Raw genomic sequence first — 22,651 nt, 5'->3', positions numbered from 1 at the left:
ATTTATTAAACCAGAGACAGAGAGCAGGCTTCAGGCTCAGTCTTGGCAGGTGGCTGTATCTAGCTGGAGTTTAATGACATGATTTAGTATCATTTAATCTGACATGATTTACTTTAATGGAACTGAGCTGTTTTCATTGCATTTGTTTCCCACAATTACATTCTGTTTATGGCAAGTGATCTCATTTATTCCATTTATAGTAATGATATCAAGTTTTCGTTGGAAATAAGTTTATTTATATACAAAAGTGAGTCATTTAAAGAAAAACATAAGCAAATAGTAGTACAGGCAGCATGCAACATATCACAACACCGGTTTGCAGATACAGTGAAAAGTGTGAAAGAGGTGTATGTGAACTGACTGATGTTTGGAAAACTGCTAGAACGTACGTTCTGGGTAGTTGGGCTGCCTGGGGCTGGGGTTAGGGCTCTACAAAGAGGGGCCTACCTGAATTGGGCATTTTAGGTGGAGGAAACAACATGTGCAGAGAGAGGGGAAAGTGGGTGCTGGGAAGGGTGGGCAGCTCAGTGTGGCAGTGATGCCTTCAGTGGCTGGGTTGCAGGGAACTGATGGCAGGCCAGTGTCTGTCAGAAGGCTGGAACTGCTGCTGGCAGGGATGGGAGGCCCCAGGATTTCCATCATCAACTCTTTCTGCTGCTCCCACCTGCAGTGCAGAGCCATGGATCCTAAACCAGAATTAGCCTGAGGAGAGAGGAAGAAAGGGTTAACCCCCTCCCACAATAGGGCTCTGGGTTTGGGGCTTGATTTCCCCCATCCAGGCCTCATCAGCCCAGCCCTGGTCCCTACTAACTCCCTATCCTCCTTAAAAGGCAAACTGAAACCCAGAGCAGCTTAGGGATGTGGTCCCGTTGATACGGCAAGTTCCTCCGTCTCCCTGACAAGACCCCTCCCATACCTATCCATTTCCCCAATTCTGGCCATGGGAGGTCCTGGCTTCTGGGGAGGTTAAGCTTGAAGAACTGGAAGAAAATCTTAGAGCTGGGCCCTAGAGAGGGAAGGCACCTGCCCCAGGTACTCAGGAAACAGGGAAGGCACCTGCTCCAGGCACCCGGCAGCTGTACCTCTGGCAGGATCCCGGCATTCCCGGCCGCAGGAGGTGTGGCAACACCGCTTCTTGCCTGAGCAGTCCGAGTCCTTGTTACACAGGTGCTCCGTGGGGCTCAGGCACTGCAGCTGGTCCTCAGGGCAGCCGCCCCGTTTCACTGCAACACAGGGGCCTGGGTGAGCTGTGCCCCTGCCGGCCAGCCCTGGGGCCTGGGGCTCGGGCAATCAGCAAGGCGGACGGGCGCTTACCCAAGATCCGGGGGACACAGTGGCGGAAGCAAGCTTGGGAGCAGCACTTCATGGCTGGGGGACACTGGTTGTCTTCCTGGCACTGATCAGGCACCGATAAGACGCAGGGCCCATCCTCTGGCGGGCAGACCCCTGCTCTCTCTGGAAGAGAACCCCCAAATCCTGCAGCTGGAGGCGGCTCAGGGTTACGTAACAAGCACTGACCCGGGGCTCACAATATCTAAATTCTCCATCCCTTACTTTGTGCGTGTACTGTGGCAAGTTTTTGTTTTGTTTTGTTTTCTTAACTACTCCAAGCCTCAGTGTTCTGGCTGTAAAATAACGGGAAGCTAGACTCCTTTCTCCCAGAGCTAGTTTCAGACTCAGATGGCACAAAGGATAGGAAAGAGTGAAGTTTCAAATCTCCACTGGGGCCAATCAGGCCGTGCCGTGCTCGGCCTGGTCGTGTCCATCTCCCGGCCTCCCCGTCCACCGCTCCTTCCTGATCCGCTCCGAGCCGTTCTCTCCGCAGGGCTCTTGCTTTGTGCTGTCCCACACACCGTCCGCCTGGTCAGCTCGTCGGGTCTCGGCGGACATATCACATCCTCAGAAGATCCTACCTCTCTGGCCCCAAGTTAACTAGGTCAGCCCCCGTCACGCCCCACCCCCCACACTCCCCAAGTATCTTCCCTTCCGGGTTCGGACTCTGCCTCGGTTTGCCTGCGTCTGTCGCTTCGCCCGAGGCTGTGAGGACAGACACCCTGCCCGCTTGGCTCACTGCTAGTCTGTGTCACGGCACTGGGGGTACAGCACTAGGGCTCGGTGACTGTTTGAAAGAAAGCGGTTTGAAGTGAGACCCAGCGTTGTTCGTGTGTCGGCTGTTGCCAGCCGCTGCACCGCCACGGCCACGGCCACGGCCACGTCTGGCCACATCCGCGTTGTTGCGCACATCATTGCTGCGAGTGGCACGGTGTCAGGGGTCAGGGATTAACTCCATCTCTGAGGTGTTCGTCAAATGGCTATAGAATGTTCTGTCCCAGAGCTTACCTAACTGCTCTTCTTGTTGGGATTGTGGGCCATTTCCAGATTTCACACAGAAGGCTGGAGACCAGTGTCTTCTTCCATTAGAGCAAGAGATAAGGCCCGAAAGGGGCTGTGACTTGCCCAGACCCCCACGGGCTCGGGCTTGGATACCCGGGCCGAGCTCCCTCTGCGACCCTCTGCGACCCTCTGCGACCCTCTGCTCTGGCCGTCTGTGAGCCGTAGAGGTGGAGCAGGTCCCAGGCCTTCAATTCCGTCTAGCATCAGAGAAGAGGTTCAGAAAACCCTCCCGGCGGCTGGATCCAGTGCTGTGACTTTCGCTCTATGTCCACCCCGTGCCCCTCAGCCCCCTGCCTGGGGACCACCTTGCTCACACCCTAAGTGCTCAAAGTCAACATCAGTCGTTTGGTTGGGTTGGCTTAAATTGGGTTGCTGCCCCCTGCTGGAGAAAGGGCGGCATCGCCTGTGAGAGCGCCCCCTCTGAGGAGCATCTCCCGAGGGAAGGAGGGGCAGAACCGGGGTTTGGGTGGAAGCGGTGAGGCGAGGGGCCCTGGGAAACTGCCTGAGGATCGGGGCTTAGCCCTGGACGCACAAGCCAGAGGTGCTCTGGCCTCAAAGAGTGCGCCCAGGGGAGCCTCCTGCCCTCAAAGTTGCATCGAGGGCAGGGCCCAGAGCTGAGCCTTGGGGAACAAACAGTTGGGACAGGGGCTGAGAGTTGGCATTTCAGGCGAGGAGGACTGGGACGGCTGCAGTGTGGCGGTGGGAATAAAAGCCTGGAGTGTGTAGAGACGGCGTGAGAGGATCGGGCAGTCACACTCACTCTGTTCATCTGCCTTTCCTAGCCATCCCTTCAAATCCCGTTTCCTGCTCGCAGCCGTGTGCAGAGACACAGTCACACACACAGATGCAGGCGCCATGGATGTGTACACTCAGAGAGGAAGAGAACCAGACCTAGACACAGTTATGTAGGTATCTATACTCACACACATAGGCACACATACACAGTCAAATATGCAGGCACACTTAGATCCATACACACAATTAGCTACAGGCTTAACGACAGGAAATTGCAGGTAGTCAACGTTTTTGATCTCCAAAAATAGCAATTTTACATAGTTCAACCTAAGACACACACATCAGGCACACATCAGATAGTTTTATAGATCTATGCAGTATATTTATAAACACACACATATATAAAGACAGGCAGTCATATATGTACATATGAACTGGGACATAAACTCTTCATCAAATATACAAGCATACTGTCATATATACATGTCTACACACAGAGATACATACACACGGATACCCTCAGACACACAGTCATGTATATAAGTATATATGGCCTGTGTATGAGCAGAGAGACATGTACACACATACACACAGGTAGACATACAGAGTCATATGCACAGAGCTACACACAGACATGCCCCCAGTCTACATAACTGCCAAACATTCAATCAGGCACTTGTTGTTCATCAGGGCCTGTGCCAGGCTCTTTGTATGAGAGACACCCAGACACCAGAGTGAGGGGCAGGGGGTGTGTCTTGTAAACAGAGGTGTTTGGGCTTCCACAGACCACAGACTGGGACTTCTTTCCCTCAGCCCTGTCACCTTCTTCCATTGTCTGGAATTGTACTGAGAGCCAGGCTCATGGGGGAGAAATTGGGGAAGGACGGGATGCAGTGAACTAGGGGAGAGACAGGTGTGTCACACCTGGCCACACAGAGAGGCCCTGAGCAGGCTCAGGTTTTGCTGCACCAGCTGTCACCTCTGAGCAGCCAGGCTGAGTATCAGGGTCCCCCAGTGGCTCCCCAAAGGGCCCGGCACACAGTAAGTGCAGACCCTTATTCCTCGAGACACCATTCGCTGCTCAGAGGGAGGCAAGGGGCCCCTTTCTACAAGAGGTAAGTTGGCAGGTGAGCCTTTGTGATTCCAAGATCTGCATTTGCAGGCTGTCTTTACACTAACTCAGAGTCAGTCTTTGGCCCTAGGCAAGTGGTTTCCCGCTGTGCCTCAGTTTTCCTCATCTGCAAAATGGTGATAAAACAGTACCAACCTCACAGCATCACTGAGGGGTTACGGGGTGATGGTGCGTGAATCACAGCCAACAAAGGATCTGGCCTTGGACCCCACCAATATCCTTCCTTTCTCAGCCTGTTCCCATCACTGTCCCCTTCCTCCAACGCAGGGCCAGGGCTGTGTGGGTGAATGTAGGTCAGAGTGTTCCAGCCTCAGACGGGGAGGGAGGTGGAGGCCTCACCCAGATCAGGAGGCACCTGTCTAACCACTCGGCAGCCCTCCCTCACCTGTCAGAGGCCAGGCGTCAGGGCCCTGTCCGGGTAGGAATCGGGACGGAAGGTCGGGGGATAAGAGTGGTAGGGACAGAGATTTCTCCCAACAGATCTCAGAAGCTCCACCCCCTGCTCAACTCCCAAGCCCTTTCCCCAGATTGGGCCATGGACCCACTGACCTGGTCACACCACGGAAAAGCAGGCACGGACAGCACACCCCCCCCCCCCATGTACACACTCGTACAGGCACACAAGCTCAGACACACACGGATGCAGCCATTCCTAAGTGTACATGTGCAGACAGCCTGGCACAGACTAGCAGGCACAAAGACACACATCTACACAGGCACAAAGACACACATCTACACAGAGATGGGTACACGTGTGTCTCCACACACAGACGCACAGACAAGCACTGAGAAAGAGTCAGAAGGGCCTTTACAGATCCTCACAGACACAGACAGGTGGACAGGCACAAAGATGCACAAATGAAAACACAGGTTCCTGGAAGCACTAAGAAGCAGACACACACACACACACACACACACACACACACGGACACACACACAGTGAGTTATCTGCCTTACCCCAAACACCTGCTCTCCCCAGGGAGGTAGAAACCACCTGGTCCCTGGATCAGGGGATGTACCCGCACTCACCTCCCTTCTTCCGGCCAGAGGCAGCAGGCAGCTGGCCCCCCACAGCCAGGAGCACCACCAGGAGGAAGAGACTCCAAAACCTCATGTTTCTGCTGCTGGAACCTAAGAAGATCAAGGCCCAGGGACCCCCAGAGTAACACCTGCAGCCCCAGGGAGGCCAGAGCAACTTAGGGGAGGAAGGAGTTCTCCCCACTTCTTCTTTCTCACTCCGCCTTTGCTGAGGTCACCTGCAGTGGCATCTGGCAGAACTGCTCTCTTCCTGGGGCTGGCCTGGCTACTGGGGGTGGGTGGAGTGTGGTTTTTGGTTTGGCTAAGTTTGCTGGTCACGGCAGGTGTAGGTGGCCACTGGGACGCCTTGTCTGGCCCCAAGGGATCTTGAGTAAAATTGTTATCTCATCCAGGGACCCCCACCTTAGATTTCACATCTGAGATGTTGGCTCCTGCTTTTGATGGAAGAGAGATGGCTCGACATCCTAAGGTCCCAGACAGAAACTCCATCAAATCCTAGTACCCTGTCAGCACTGGAGGAGATCAAGTCCATCCTCTCAGCCCTTCCATATTTTGTTTGTTTGTTTGTTTGAGACAGAATCTCACTCTGTTGCTCCAGGTAGAGTGCACTGGTGTCATCATAGCTCACTGCAACCTCAAACTCCTGGGCTCAAGCGATCCTCCTGCGTCAGCCTCTTGGGTAGCTGGGACTACAGATGCACGCCACAACATCTGGCTGATTTTTCTATTTTTAATAGAGACGAGGTCTCACTGTTGCTGATCTCAAACTCCTGGGCTCGAGCATGCCTCCTGCCTCGGCCTCCCACAGTGCTAGGATTAGAGGCATGAACCACCACACCCAGCCTCCCATTTGAAAGATGAGGAAACTATGAGCCTGAGATCAGAGGGCACTGGCCCAGGAACACATAACTAATTCCTGACTGAGCTGGGTTGCCTCCCCCACCCCCATTCAGTTCCTGGACCTTGAAAGCAGGGCAATAGAGCCTGAGAAAGAAAGGTCGCATTCCAGGGCTTGTCTTACTTATTCCAGTCCAGGGCAGCCTTCACAGTCAGGAAGTTCTTCCTTGGGTTTAACTTGAATCTCTCATGCTGTCTTCTAAGCTCTCAGGATAGGAGGGGCTCTGTCTTCTATGATCTGATGCTACTTTTGGAATTCTGGCACCTCCTTGGCAGCTTTATTTTGGAGGAAAAAAATGTATGAGCTATTTTGCCCCTTATTACAAATTACACACGTTCATGGACAAAATGCTTTTCCAGTTAAGATTATTTTGTAGACATTTTCCTGTGCTGTGAAATGTTCTCTAAACATCTCTAAACATCATGTTTTCTGATGACTACATGATGTTTTGTAAGATCGATATGCTAAAACACAAATGGTCAGTCCCCTATTAAGAAATGGTTTCCTGTATTTCACTGTCATGAATAAAGCTGTGATAATGTTTGTATGCACATTTTTGGGTCACCTCTCTGACTGTTTTCTTAGAGTAAATTTGTCAATGTAGAAATGCTAGGTAAAAGAGTGTGATCATTTTTCCAGGCTTTGGCTATATCTGGTCAAATTAGATTTCAGAAAGGAAGTAAATGAGTGTGAAATAGTTTCTGCCTGCCCTGCAGTAGATGTCTGTTGTTTTTGTCCGTCTAGCATCTCTGCCTTTGGTAGAGCCATTGCTCCTCAACTCCTGTAATTCTGGTTGGCTGCCAATCGTCAGGTACTTCTCCTATCACAAGTGAGCACACTTGATCCAGGTTAGACCCACTGGACTCTTCCCTACCCCTAACCTGCCCACCTGTCCATTAGAGAGAGTCCTGAACAGAGGAGGCAGTACTCTGAAGAGAACAGTCTAAGGCTCAGGGGGTATTGCTTGCAACCAAAGATCCTTAATGGATACACTCACCAAATACAGGATATTAAAAAAATTGGTAGATAAAATCTTTGCTAATGGAAAGCAGCATCTCATTTTAATTTGCCTTCCTCTGAATGCTGATGATGGTGAATATTTCTCCATATGTTTATACTGACTGTATTTCTTCTTTTGTGAATTGCCTGTTTTTGTATTTTGCCCATTTTTATTGAGGGTCCTTTCATTTTTATCATTGAGTTTTAAGAGCTGTTGACATATTAAGGATATCGTTATTAACTTGTCACACATAAGAGGTAGTATGGTAAAGTGGTTACTGGATGTATACTGGAATCAGGCAGACCTGGTTTTGAATCTTGGTGCCACCAAGTTCTAGCTGTGTGACTTTAATTTTTCTAAACCTCAGTTTATTCTTCTATACAATGGAGATAGAGATAATATTTATTTTATAACATACTTCTGAAACTAAATGAGACAAGCATGATAAATACTTGAGTCCGGTATTGCAAATATTTGTTTCCTTGTTTTTTCTTTGAGCCAAAGTTTTAAATTTTGGGGTAGTCAATTCACTCTTTGCATTTATATTTTCTTCCTTTATTTTTATGCTGAAACAAAGGCTTTTGACTCTGATGTTAGATAAATATTCACTATATTTGCTTGTGGTTACTTTGTGATTTTTGAAAGACATGTTAATTCTTTCATCTATCTGAAATTTATCTCGGCATAGGGTGTGAGACAGGAAATACTTTGTTTCTAAGTTATTAAGCAGTTATTCCATTACCATTTAGTGAATAATTCAAACTTTTGCCATTGATTACAAATTGAACTTGATAAAAAAAAGCTCTAGTCCTGTATGTAACAGGAGCTGTTTCTGGGTTTTCTGTTCTTTTCCTTTGATTGTTTGTTTCTTCTTGTGCCGGCACAGGCATGCCTCGGAGATGTTGCAGGCTTGGTTCTTGCTGTAAACAGAGTATCACAATAAAGTGAGTCATACAAATTTTGGGGTTTCTCAGTGCATATAAAAACTATGTTTACAATATACTGTAGTCTATTAAGTGTGCAATAATAGCATTTTTCATCCTCAAATCCCTTTTCACCATGTGCAATAGCATTATATCTAGGAAAACAATGTCTATATCATAATTAAAAATAATTTATTGCTTAAAAATGCTAATGATCATCTAGGCCTCCAGCAGGTCATAATCCTTTTGCTGGGGGAGGGTCTTGCTTCAATGTTAGTGGCTCCTCAGGGTGGTTGGTGGTTGCTAAAAGTTGGAGTGACTGTGGTAATTCATTAAAATAAGATAACAATGAAGTTTGGCACATCCATACGCTCTCCTTTCATGAAAGACTTCTCTGTCACATGCAATGTGGTTTGTTGACATTTTACCCACAGTAGAACTTCTTTCAAAATTGGAGTCCATCTCTCAAATCCTGCTGCTGCTTTATCAACTAAGTTTATGTGATATTCGAAATCCTTTGTTCTCATTTCAACTATGTTCATAACATTTTCACTAGGAGTAGATTCCATCTGATTTTCATTGCTCATCCATAAAAAGCAACGCCTCATCCCTTCAAGTTTTATCATGAGATTGCAGGAATTAAGTCACAAGTTCAGGCTCCACTTCTAATTCTAGTTCTCTTGCTATTTCCGCAACATCTGCAGTGACTTCCTCCACTGAAGTTTTGAACCCCTCAAAGTCATCCATGAGGGTTGGAGTCAATTTCTTCTAAACTCCTGTTCGTGTTGATATTTTGATTTCCTCCCATGAATCGTAAACATTCTTAATGGCAGTTAGAACAGTGAATTCTTTCCAGAATGTTTTTAACTTACATTGCCCAGATCTATCAGAGGAATCACTATCTATGGCAGCTATAACCTTTAAAAATGTACTTTTTAGATAATAAGTCTTGCAAGTTGAAGCTACTCTTTGATTCATGGGCTGCAGAATAGATATTGTGTCAGCAAGCATGAAAACAACGTTAATCTACTTGTACCTCTCCATAAGACCTCTTGGGTGACCAGGTGCGTTGTCAATAAGCAGTAATATTTTGAAAGGAATCTTTTTTTTCTGAGAAGTCAGTCTCAACAATGGGCTTAGAATATTCAGCAAATTATGCTGTAAACAGATATGTTATCATCCAGGCTTTGTTGTTCCATTTATAAAGCACAGGCAGAGTAGATTTAGCATAATTCCTAAGGGCCCCAGGATTTTTGGAATGGTAAATGAACACTGGTTTCAACCTAAAGTCACTAGCTGCATTAGCCCCTAGCAAGAGAGTCAGCCTGTCCTCTGAAGCCTTGAAGCCAAGCATTGACTTCTCTCTAGCTATGAAAGCCCTACATGACATCTTCTTCCAGTATAAGGCCGTTTCATCTACATCGAAAATCTGTTGTTAGTGTAGCCACTTTCATCAATTATCTTAGCTAGATCTCCTGGATAACTTACTGTAGCTTCTACATCAGCTCTTGCAGCTTCACCTTGCACTTTTGCGTTATGGAGATGGCTTCTTTCCTTAAACTTCATAAGCCAACCTCTTCTAACTTCAAACTTTTCTTCTGAAGCTTCACCTCTCTCAGCCTTCATAGAATTGAAGAGAGTTAGGGCCTTGCTCTGGATTGGGCTTTGACTTAGTGGAATGTTGTGGCTGGTTTGATCTTCCATCCAGATCACTCAAACTTTCTCTGTATCAGCAGGAAGGCCGTTTTGATCTCTTATCATTGGTGTGCTCACTGGAGTAGCACTTTTAATTTCCTTCAAGAACTGTTCCTTTGCATTTGCAACTTTGGCTAACTGTTTGGCACAGGAGGCTTAACTTTCAGCCTATCTCAGCTTTCCTTACTAAGCTTAATCATTTCTAGCTTTTTCGATTTAAAGTGAGAAAACTCTTAACTTGAACATCTAGAAGCCGCTGTGGGGTTATTAATTGACTGAACTTCAATGTTGTTGTCTTTTGGGATATAAGGAGGCCAGAGGAGAGGGACAGAGATGGGGGAATGGTTGGTCAGTTCCAAAAACAATTACAATGGTAACATCAAAGATCTGAGCACAGGTATAATAATAATGAAAAAGTTTGAAATATTGTGAGAATTACCAAAGTGTGACACAGAGGCATGAACTGAGCACATGCTGTTGGAAAAATGGTGCCAACAGATTTGGTTGATGCAGCGTTGTCACAAACCTTCAATTTGTAAAAAACATAGTAACTGTGAAGCACAATAAAGCGAAGCACAGTGAAATGGGGTACGCTCCCAATGACGTCATTGTTGTAGCTTTATGATGTGTTTTAGTGACTGGTGGTATCCATTGCGCTTCATCAGTTTACATTTTCAATTTTCCATGTTACAAGTATTTCATTCTTTCATATGAACTTAATGATAATTTGTTAAGTTCCAAAAATAAATCCATTGTTTTTATCATAAAATTAAAAAAAATACACAAGAGAACAGTAAATGTGTTTATGAAGCCCTCTATACCTATCATCCAGATTTAACAATGAACGTTTTACATTTCCTTCATGTATAACCCTACCCCTTATTTGGATAAAGTATTTTAAAGCAAATCCAACACATCTTATATTTTACCCTCAAATACTTCACTATGCATCTCTAAAAATTAAAACATTTTCTCACACAATCACAAAACCATTGTCACACCTAACAAAATTAACAGTAATTTCTTTCTTCTTATTATTTCAAAACATTTAGGGGGTACAAGTGTTTATTGTTACATGGATGGATTGTGGATTCTTTCAGTGTACCTGTCACCAGAATAGTGTACATTGTACTCAACAGGTAGATTTTTATCCCTCAACCCCTCCCACCCTACCCCTCCTTAGTTTTCAATTTCTATTGCAGCTCTTTATGACCATATATATCCCTTCTTTAGCTCCCACTTATAAGTGAGAACATGCGGTGTTTGTTTTTCTATTCCTGAGATACTTCACTTAGGATAATGGTCTCCAGTTCCATCCAAGTTGCTGCAAAAAACCTTATTTCATTCCTTTTTATGGCTGAGTAGTACTCACCACTCATCAGTTCATGGGCACTATTCTATTTGCATTGTTTTTCTTATTGTCTCAAAAATGACTGTACAGTTGTTTGAATCAGAATCCAAACAATGTGCACACATTGCATTTGTTGTAGTGTCTCTGACGTGTCTATTTTAATCTAGATCAATCCCTCCAAGTCCTTTTTGTCCTCCTTTTCTCCCTCCTCCTCCTTCATGCTACTTACTTGTTGAACAAAACAGATGAATTGTTCTTTAGAATGTCCCATGTTGCTTCCCTGTGATCTCTTTCATCTTCTTTGTCTTTCATATTTCCCATAGTTGCAGATTAGCTGTAGAGCCTTGATGAGGTTCATGCTCAACTGTCTTGGCAAGAACCCTTCATAAGTGATGCTGTGTGCCTCACACTGCATCACAGCAGGAGAAATGGAGGTCTGGCCTACCCATTTTTCATGTTGCGAAGACAGATTAATGTATTTTATGTGATGTGCCCTACTCATCACACTGTAAACTTGTGTTTTTCCACATATGGGTGATGATACGGCATCCCATAAATGAATGATCATTGTCTGAATCGATTATTTCATTCCAGGTTGCAAAACCCAATGGGTTTTGGTTTAATTATATTTCGGGTTTAAATTATGCTAGCCAAGATGGACATCTTGTGGAGACTTCCTGTCTGGGGAAGAGCATATCTTTTAAAATTCTTTTTTATTGTGGAAAATTTTAGCCTGTTTATCCATAGCTTTTAAAATGTCATTTAGTAGTTTTATAGATTTTTTTCAGATAATTTTCGTACATTTCTAGGTGTGTTTATTTGTAGGCATTTTATATTTCATTTATTTTGATAATGTTGCAGAATTTCTTTTTTAACTATTAGGTTGTCTTAGTCAATTTGGGCTGCTATAACAAATTACAACAGACTGGCTGGCTTATACACAACAGACATTTATTTCTCACAGTTCCAGAGGCTGGGAAGGACAAGATCAAGGTGCCAGCAAATTTGGCATCTAGTGAGGGCTCATTTCTGGTCTCCGACAGAGTCGACTAGCTGTGTCTGCACATGGCAGAAGAGCGAGACAACTCTCTGGGGTGTCTTTTATAAGGGCGCTGATCTCATTCATGGCAGGGGGCGGGGTCCATTCATGCAGGTGGGGAATGAGCATTGGGCAGAGAAGGAAAAGCTAGCCACTGGGGTCTGGATTCTTTGAGACTCTTTCTTCTCTTTGGGGAAAAGGATTTCAGGACCATTCCTTCTGGGGGCTCGCTTCTTGTCCCACATTCCAAGATTCAGCACCCTGAGGAACAGGTGCCATCTGACCGATACCTGGAGGTGGAAAGGACACAGCATAATAACTGAGGATACTTGTGGAAGGGGACGAACCTGGAGGCCTGAGCTCCCCTCCTGGCTCTGGGGATGATCTTGACACATCTTCATCCTCATTTCCCCCTTTGTGCAATGGAGATGTTCAGACTTGTCGATCTCTTAGGGCCCTGCCAACGCTAACCACCCCTCCCCACACCAGCTAGAAGCACTAATTCCTCCGTGCTTTCACGGGCCAGATAGAGGCAGGAAAAGTGAGAGTACCAGGCCTGGTATGCAGGGGCTCCTTACCTTCCTTTCTGATCCTGTCAGGACTCACACATTTGAAGCTACAATGCAGGAAGCAGCACTTCTTGTCCCCAGGACAGTCATTATCGGCATGACACTGGGACGGACCGGACTTGACGCAGCTTCCTTTCTCGGCTGGGCAATTTCCCCACTTCTCTTTTCCTGGTGGAGGAAGCCACAGGTTGAGATGAGGGATCCAGCACTGCCTACAGCCCCAGACGGCCCCTCAGGGCCTCTCCCTAGCCCAGCCCCACCCAGGTCCATCATATCCATTCACCTCCTTTGACTGCTTCCCCGAGCGCCAGGGTCGCAAAAACCAGGAACGCTGTAAGGAACCAGAAGCTGCTGGACCTCATGTTGCCGGGAAGGTGCTTGGCTGGGAGCTGAGGCTGAGCCTACCTTTGTATGGTCCAGACTGGGTGTGCCAGTGGGCGGGGCTGGAGGTTGACCAATGGCAAGGGAGGGCTGCACTCCCCACGCCAGTGGGTGGGGCTGGAGGTTGACCAATGGCAAGGGAGGGCTGCACTCCTCACGCCAGTGGGCGGGGCTGGAGGCTGACCAGTGACGAGGGAGGGCTGCAATCCCGGAGCTGTATCAGGAAATGTCCACTTTTCCAGGGAGGGGCTTGGGGCTCTCCTCAAGGTCTCCTGGCTGCAGTACAGACATCTGAAAACTGACCCTCTTTCTTCACGTGAGGAGAAGATCTGATTGACCATCAGGCGCTGTCAGGACCAAACTGTCTTACAGAAGAAGAAAAAGAGGCACAGGAGGGAAAATAAATCACTTAAGTTCACACAGCCTGGCAGTGTTTTTTTGTTTTGTTTTGTTTTGTTTTAAATGATAGCCATCTTAACAGGTATGAAGTGATATCTCATTGGGGTTTTGATTTGCATTTCCCTGATGATTAGGGACATGGAGCATCTTTTCATATACCTATTGGCCATTTGTATGTTTTCGCTGAAGAAATGTCTATTCAAGTCCTTTTGTCCATTTTTAATTGGGTTATCATGCATATATTTTTGCTATTAAATTGTAGTTCTTTATATATTTTGGAAATTAACCTCTTGTCTGATATATAGCTTGCAAATATTTTTCCCATTCCATAAGTTGCCTTTATTACTAGATATTTTATATTTTATTGCTTCTATGATATTTTTTGTAGCTAATATTTTTAGTGTATAGCAACGCAGTTGACTTTCATATATTGATTTTTTGTGTCACCTAATCTTGAAAAATTGTCAAACTATATCTGTAGATTCTTTTGTGTTCCTATTAGACCATTGTATCATTTGCAAAAATTGGCCTTTCTCTTCTTCCCTTTTAATGCGTATTTCTTTTATTAATATTTCTTTCTCTTGTCTTACTGCATTGGATAGGACCTCCAGTCCATTGCGAATAAACGTGGTGGTAGTTAGTGTTCCTGATCTTTCAGAGAACACCTTCATTTTTTCACTATTAAGTATGATGTTTTCTGAAAGTTTCTGGTAGATGTCCTCATTAGTATAGTGTGACAATCAGAGTTACTCAAAAGAAATTCTAGGAGCTCCCCTGGTTGCCTGGGCAAAAACTGCCTGGGACCTAGTTCCTATGCTTTTCCTATTGAGAATCCAAGGACCTGAACTAACATTTCCATCGGACACGTTATTAGTAGTTTCCTCCCCTGGCTAGGAGGAGCTGATAATTCCCATGGGCCCAAAGTCTGTAGGTGTTGAAGAATTGCCTCTCCTGTGAACAACTGGCACCTTGAATCCAGACTGTCTGGAAGGCAAGCCCCACAAGGAGCTTCCCATGTTCATATCATAAGAGGGTAGAATAGCAGGGGGACAATGCTCCTGTTTTGCAGTAATTCTCAAAAGGTGGTTATTTTGCTCCCAGGAGACTTTGGCAATGTCTGGAGACATTTTTGGTTGTCACAATCAGAGCAGATGTGCTTCTGACATCCAGAGTCTAGAGGCTGGGGACATTGATAAATATCCAGCAATGCACAGGACAGCTCCCGACAACCAGGAATTATCTGTCTCCAAGTGTCCATAATACAGAGGTTAAGAAACTCTGTTGTCCTGCATGACCATGTGACTATGAGCTGTACATGGCCTCAGAACACCTGAATGTGGGCTGATGGGAGTACTGAGGTACCCAATGCCTAGGGGTGCTGATCGTTAGCTTGCTGGTTTCCCCCAATAAAGCCTATTCCTTAGCCTGTGCTGTGTGACCTTGTGGAATTTATCCCATGTCCTATTAAATCAGGTTAAGAAAGTTCTCTTATTTCTAGTTAGGTAAGAATTTTTCCCATGAAAGGTGTTAAATTTTATCAAATTCCTTTTCTTTATCAATTAGGATAAATATATGAATTTTTCTCTTCAATATGTTATTTTGTGAATTATGTTAATCAGATTGCTATGTTCACAATTTTGGGGGCATCATTTATTAATGTGCTTCAATAAGTGGAAAGCCTTGAACCAAGATGGCCTAGCTAAAAACAGACAAGGAATGGAAGCAAATATATATTTTTCCTAAACATGGAATATATATCCCCAAATATCATTTGGTTACAGAATTTCACTCACTAAAAATAGTAGGGCTTATGGGAAAAATAGGGTTGAAGTAGTAGATTCAAAACTTGTGCATTCTCATAAGTAATACATCAAACAAACAAAACACACACCCAGTGAAAACACTATGGTTTTAAATATCTTTAGTTCTAAATAAAGAAATTCCATAGTAAATATAGCCCTTTACTTTGACAAAAGATGGAGAGTTTGCTTGGTGGGAGTGGGTATGGTAAATACAGTGGTTTTTGAGGTATGGACAAAAAGTGAAATGAAAGACATCATCATTCATAAGACTCAAAATTGTTATGCCAGAAGTCATTGGTCTCTTTTACTTCTATACTAGTTTAAAAATAGAAATCCGCTTTTGTTGTTTTGCCAGTTCCCTCCTTTGATAAGGAAGCTGTATAACTCTAAATGAAACCGTGTAACTGCAGAGTTCTGTCCTGATGCTCTTGACATTAAAATCTTGACCTTTAATCCACTGAAAGTGTTTACCACTCTTACTTTATTTTATTTTATTTTATTTTATTTTTGAGACAGAGTCTTGCGCTGTTGCCCAGGCTACAGTGCCATGGCGTCAGCCTAGCTCACAGCAACCTCAAACTCCTGGGCTCAAACAATCCTTCTGCCTCAGCCTCCGAGTAGCTGAGACTACAGGCATGTGCCACCATGCCCGGCTAATTTTTTCTATATATTTTTAGTTGTCCAGCTAATTTCTTTCTATTTTTTTTTTTTTTTTAGTAGAGACGGGGTCTCACTCTTGCTCAGTCTGGTCTTGAACTCCTGACCTTGAGTGATCCTCCTGCCTTGGCATCCCAGAGTGCTAGGATTACGGGCATGAGCCACCACGCCCGGCCTACCACTCTTACTTGAAGCTGGCAATAACTGATGTATCATGGTCACTGGCATTCTCATCTCTGATGCTGTGCAATGTCTGGCTCATTGTTCTAGTGATATCACATGGGCTCATTTCCTTCAAAAGATTTTATTCTTTCAAACTTCTACTCAATATGTAAGGTATTACTTTAAAAAATCCTATCTTGAATCCCTGTTTCCATGAATTCTATCAAGGAGAGAACACAACTCAGGAGAACAGCACAGTACACACTTGTGCACAGCAATGCTTATAGGTAAACTGAGGCAAGAGGGAGGAGATGAAGTGTGTGTGTTCTGTATGTCACTCCAGAGATGTCATGTTCATTTTTTGGCATTTAGTTGGTATTACATAGCAGCATAGGACACAGTCACCTTATGACAGACTACGTATGTTAACACAATTTTATATTCTGGTGATTTTATTCCTCATTATCCATCATGTATGAATACATTCTGCTCATTACATACAGCACATCAACAGGTGAGACTCCGTGTGTGTGTGTGTGTGTGTGTGTGTGTGTGTGTTATGTGTCAATGGCAGGTTAAGTCACAATAATATTTGTTCTGACATAGTCTGCCTGGCTGAACAACAAAAACTGAATCAATGCCCTTATTAGAAATTGTGGGACTCTGAAAAATTTCATTCCTAAGACTCAGGAAACTCGATCCTCCAGGCCCCACCTGCACCTTCCACTGAGCTTGACAAAGGTGCAAATACTTCTTTAAAGGAAAGTAAAGCAGGAAGCAGTTATGACTACTCTAGCTATTTATTTTCTACTTTTTAATAATATGAAATTAAATTTTAAGTATTATCAAAATAATATAAATATATAGTATAAAATGTAAAGTGTAAAACTAGGGGAATCTCCTATATCATTTCCATTTACCCTGATTCCTGATATCCAGAGGTAACCACTTTCAGCTCTCCTAGCTCTTCCTTTTTTTTTTGAGACAGAGTCTCACTCTGTTGCTCCAGGTGGAGTGCAGTGGCCTCATCATAGCTCACTGCAACCTTAAACTCCTGGGCTCAAGAGATCCTTGTGTCTCAGCCTCCCAAGTACCTGGGACTACAGGTGTGTGCTGGGATGATTTTTCTATTTTTTGTAGAGACACAGTCCTGCTCTTGCTCAGGCTGGTCTCAAACTCCTGACCTCAAGCGATCCTCCCCTCTCAGCCTCCCAAAGTGCTAGAATTACAGGCATGAGCCACCATGCCCAGCCAAGATTTCCTTCTTTTTATGGCTGAATAATAGTTCATGGTATGTATATATTACATTTTATTTATCTATTCATCAATCAATGAACTTCTGCATGTGGCTATCCAGTTTTCCCTATTTATTGAATGGGGCATCTTTTCACTAGTGTATGTTTTTGTCTGCTTTGTCAAAAACCAGTTGGTCATAGCTATATGGTTTTATTTCTGGGTTCTCTATTCTGATCCATTGGCTTATGTGTCTAGCTTTATACAGTACCTGCTGTTTTGGTTACTATAGCCCTGTAGTATAATTTGAAGTCAGGTAATGTGATGCCTGCAGATTTGTTCTTTTTGCTTAGCACTTCTATGGCTATTTGGAGTCTTTTTTGGTTCCATATGAAGTTTAGGATTTTTTTTCTAGGTCCATGAGAAATGGCGTCGGAATTTTGATGGGAATTGCATTGAATAGGTAAATCACTTTGGGCAGTATGGACATTTTAACAATGTTGATTTTTCCAATTCATGAGCATGGGATGTTTTTCCATTTGTTCATGTTACCTATGATTTCTTTCATCAGTGATGTGTAGTTCTCCTTCTAGAGATCTTTCAACTCCTTGGTTAAGTGTATTCCTAGGTATTTTATTTTCCTGCAGCTATTGTAAATGGTATTAAGTTCTTGATTTGACTCTCAGATTGACTGTTATTAATGTATAGAAATGCTACTGATTTGCATACATTGATTTTTTAACCTGAGACTTTACTGAATTTATTTATCAATTCTAGGAGTCTTTTGGTGGAGTCTTTAGGGTTTTATAATATAAGACCATATCATTGGCAAACAGGGATACTTTGACCTCCTCTTCCCAATTTGGATGCCCTTTATTTCTTTCTTTTGCCTGATTACTCTGGCTAGGACTTCCAGTACTATGTTGAATAGAAGTAGTGAGCTTCCTTTCCTTGTTCTGGTTCTTAGGGGAATGTTTCCAACTTTTCCCCATGCAGCATTATGTTGGCTGCGGGTTTGTCATATATGGCTTTTATTATTTTGAGGCATATTCCTTCTATGCCTAGTTCATTGAGGGTTTTGATCATGAAGGTTGCTGGATTTTATTGAATGCTTTTTCTGCATCTGATTGTATGGTCTTTGTTTAGAGGTTCTAGCACGGGAGCACAGCTACTCGTATACCCTTGACCAAAGAATGGTCCTCCTCTATCGGGAAAGGTCCTCCTCTTTGACTGAGCATGCAGCTTTGAGAGGGATGTATATGTAGTGGTGAGGGAGGAAGGGGACACCCACGTAGCCAGCCAGATCAGCCAAATCAACCCTGGCAATCAATGGGGTGACAGATGTCACAGCCAGATCTACCTCACATCCTGTTTTTCATTCTGTTTATATGGTGAATCACATTTATTGATTTGCATATATGTAACCATCCTTGTATCCCTGGGATGAATCCCACTTGATCATGTTGGATTATTATTTTGATGTGCTGCTGAATTTGGTCTCCTAGTATTTTATTGAGGATTTTTGCATCTATGTTCATAAAGGATATTGGTCTGTAGTTCTCTGTCTTTGTTGTGTCCTTTCCTGGCTTTGGTTTCAGGGTGATGCTGGCTTCATAGAATGAATTAGGAAGGATTCCCTCCTTCTCAATGTAATGAAACAGTTTCAGTAGGATGGGTGCCAATTGTTTGTAGGTCTGGTAGAATTTGCCTGTGAATCCATTTGGTCTGGGGCTTGTTGTTGTTGTTGTTGTTGGGAGAATTTTTATTACTGTTTCAATCTCATTATTTGTTATTGGTCTATTCAGGATTTCCATTTCTTCCAAATTCAAACTTGAGAGGTTGTGTGTTTCCAAAAATGTATCCATTGCCTCTAGATTTTCTAGTTTTTGTGCACAGAGGTTTTCATGGTAGTCATGGATGATATTTTGTATTTCTGTGGTATCAGTTTTAATGTCTCCTTTTCATTTTTGATTGAGCTTATTTGAGTCCTTTCTCTTCTATTTCTGGTTAATATAGTTAGAGGTATATCTATGCTGTTTATTTTTTCAAAGAACCAATTTTTTTTTTGTTTTGTTGATCCTTTGTATTTCTTTCTTTTTCTTTTCTTGGTTTCTATTTCATTTAATTCTGCTTTGAGATTTGTTATTTCTTTTTTCTGCTAGCATTGGGTTTGGTTTGTTCTTCTTTTTCTAGTTCCTTGAGGTGTGACAGTAGGTTGTTAATTTGTGATCTTTCTGTCTTTTTGATGTAAGCATTTAAGGCTATGAACTTCCCTCTTAACACTGCTTTTGTTATATCCCATAGATTTGGTTGTTTGTATCATGTTTGTTGTTCAGTTCAAAAAATCTTTTTATTTCCATCTTAATTTTGTCATCGACCCAATGGTTGTTCAGCAGTAAGTTGTTTAATTGCCATGACTTTGTGTAGATTTTAGAGTTCCTCTTGAGATTGATTTCTAAGTTTATCCCATGGTGATCTGTGAAGCTACATGGGATGATTTTGGTTTTTCTGAATTTTCTGAGACTTGTTTTATGAGCTAACATATGATCTATCTTGGAAAATGTTCCTTGTGCTAATGAGAAGCATGTGTATTCTGCAGTTTTGGGTAGAATGTTCTGTAGATGTCTGTTAGGTCCATTTTAGAGTCCCTTTTAAGTCCACTGTTTCTTTACTGATTTTCTGCCTCGGTGATCTGTCTAGTTCTGTTAGTGGAGTTTTGAAGTCCCCAGCAGTTATGCTACTGCTGTTTACTTCTTTCCTTAGATCTAGTAGAATTTGTTTTATAAATCTGGGAGCTCCTGTGTTAGGTGCATATATATTTAGGATTGTTACATCTTCTTACTGAATTGCTCTGTTTATCATTATATAATGACCATCTTTGTCATTTAAAAATCATTGTTGATTTAAAGTCTATTTTATCTGATATAAGAATAGCTACTCCTGATCACTTTTGGTTTCCATTCTCATGGAATATTTTTTCTATCCCTTTACCCTGAGTCTATGAGAATCCTTGTGAGTTAGATGGGTTTCTTGGAGACAATATATACTTGGGGTGTGTTTTTCATCCATTCAGCCAGTCTATATCTTTTAAATATGGCATTAAGACCATTTATGCTCAATGTTAGTATTGACATGTGAGACACTGTTCTGTTCATCAAGTTGAATGATACCTAGTTGCTTTGTTTTCTCCCTTGGGTTACTGTTTTATGGGTTATGAGCTTTAACTTTTGGGTGTTTTTACACTGGGGTATTGATTGTTCTGTTCCATGTACAGGGCACTTTAAACATGTCCTGTAGGGGCAGGTCTAGTGGTGACAAATTCCCTTGGTGCTTGCTTGTTTGTGAAAGACTTTGTTTTTCCTCCATTTATGAAACTTAATTTTGCAAAATACAAAATTATTGGCTGGCAGTTATTCTGTTAAGCAGACTAAAAATGGAACCCCAATCTCTTCTTGCTTGATAAGTTTCTGCTGAAAGGTCTGCTGTTAATTTGATGGGTTTTACTTTGTAAGTAACTTGTTGCTTTCCTCTCACATCTTGTATGATTTTCTCCTTCACTTTGACTTTGGTCAGGCTGATGACTGTGTGTCTTGGTGATATCCTATTTGCTATGAATCTTCCAGATGTTGGATGACCATTTTGGATCTGGATATCTAAACCTTTAGTGATACCAGGGAAGTTTTCCTCTATTACTCTCTCAAATAGAGTTTCCACACTTATTACTTTTTCTTCTTCTCCATCAGGGGTATCTATAATTCTTATATTAGCTTACTTTGCATAATACCATAATTCTCACAGTGATTGTTCATTCTTCTTTGTTCTTGTTTCTACATTTTTTACAGACAGGGTTACTTTAAAATCCTTGTCTTCAAGTTCTGAAATTCTTTCTTCTGCTTGGTCTAGTTTATTTTTAAGGTTTTCTGCTGTATTTTGAAATTCCCTAAATGACTCTTTCACTTCTTTAAGTTCTGTTATCCCTTTTCTGATGTTCTCACTCTCTTTAGTGAATTTTTCATTCATGTCCTGGATTATATTTTTGGTTTCCTTGAGAAGATTTTCTACTGTCTGCTCAATTCCATTCATCTTATTTTCCATCCATAATCTGAATTCCATATCTGTCATTTCAACAATTTCCTTTTGGTTGGAATTCATTACTGGGAAGTTATTGTGATCCTTTGTGGGTGCTGAGACAGTCTGTTTTTTCATGTTGCCAGAGTTTTTATGCTGGTTCCTTCTCATTTGGGGCTACTTCTCTCAGCTCAAAACAGATAGCAGGTATGATACACCTGTTCTCCTCTGCCGGGACCTCTGTTGCCCAGTGAAGACAGGGATGGTCCCTGGATGGCATGCTTGGGTCATATTCTGGAAGCTTGATCAGGCAGGAGAGGGACGGGTGCACTGTGAGCCTTTAACACTGCTGCTCTACTGCGTCTCCCTTGTTCCCCTGTGGTTGTCACCAGGCCGCTGTGGCAGGGCCAGCCCCTAGTGCAAGGTGTGCAAGTGACATGGGGCTGGCTAGCAAGATAGGGTATGCACGCAGGATGGAGAAGGCCCACTGGGCGTGGTGTGCATGTGTGCAGACGTGGGTGGCCAAAGTGCTGGGCATGTGGAAGAGGCAAGGCACACACAGGGTCTGGTGCACAGGCAGGGTATAGCAGACATGCAGGGTATAGTGATCTGAAGGAGTGGAGCAGACCCATGGGGCATAGTGGGCCTGTGGGGTGGAATGGGCCCCTCGTGTGGAGTGAGCCTGTGGGATGGAGCAGGACTCTGGTGCGGAGCAGTCTCATAGTTCACAGCTCATGCTCGGGGTGGAGCACAACCCCAAGACAGAGAGGCCTGTGGGTCAGGGCACCTGTGTGGGATAGAGTAGGACTGTGGGGTGAGGTGTTCATGTGTGCAGGCTGAGGCAGCTGTGGGGCAGGGTGTGTGGGTGGGGCAGGGTGCACCCAGGGTACAGCATCCAGACACCTGCATGGGAGGGTATGGATCCATGGTGTGCAGCTGCCCAGATCTGAAGGCAGTGGCTGTGCTGGCTGTCACCCCACTCAGGGCCTCCCACATGGTGGCAGTGGTGACAGTTCAGCTGCCCTGGCAGTGGGTGCTGAGGGCTATGGGTGTGTGCTTTGCCCAGGTCCCACAGGAACTGTGGTTGAGTGAGATTGCCCAGCCACAGCAGCGGGCACTGGGCCCATGGTCTCCTGCTCTGCCCAGGTACCCTGGTGGCAGTGGGGGTGTACCTC

The 22,651-nt window shown here is 44.0% G+C and overlaps 2 protein-coding genes across 2 annotated transcripts; both read right to left on the bottom strand.

Annotated features, from left to right (window-relative positions):
- Positions 1 to 544: 544 nt before the first annotated feature.
- On the bottom strand, positions 545 to 5,375 carry WFDC5 (WAP four-disulfide core domain 5). The gene is given in 5 exon segments (XM_069495746.1): positions 545 to 660; positions 663 to 702; positions 1,057 to 1,223; positions 1,315 to 1,455; positions 5,291 to 5,375. Coding segments are annotated over 5 exon segments (549 nt in total).
- A 7,034-nt stretch (positions 5,376 to 12,409) lies between these two features.
- Positions 12,410 to 13,136, bottom strand: WFDC12 (WAP four-disulfide core domain 12). The gene is made up of 3 exons (XM_069495744.1): positions 13,058 to 13,136; positions 12,784 to 12,942; positions 12,410 to 12,618 (listed from the first exon to the last, which is right to left on the bottom strand). Exons 1-3 carry the CDS (start codon positions 13,134 to 13,136, stop codon positions 12,410 to 12,412), a joined length of 447 nt encoding a protein of 148 aa, XP_069351845.1.
- Between the last annotated feature and the right edge of the window lie 9,515 nt (positions 13,137 to 22,651).

The sequence above is a fragment of the Eulemur rufifrons genome, chromosome 20 (genome assembly GCF_041146395.1).
Source record: "Eulemur rufifrons isolate Redbay chromosome 20, OSU_ERuf_1, whole genome shotgun sequence".
NCBI classification, from domain to species: domain Eukaryota; kingdom Metazoa; phylum Chordata; class Mammalia; order Primates; family Lemuridae; genus Eulemur; species Eulemur rufifrons.
The sequence above is the reverse complement of the archived record's forward strand: the minus strand, read 5'-3'. Positions and strand labels throughout refer to the sequence as shown.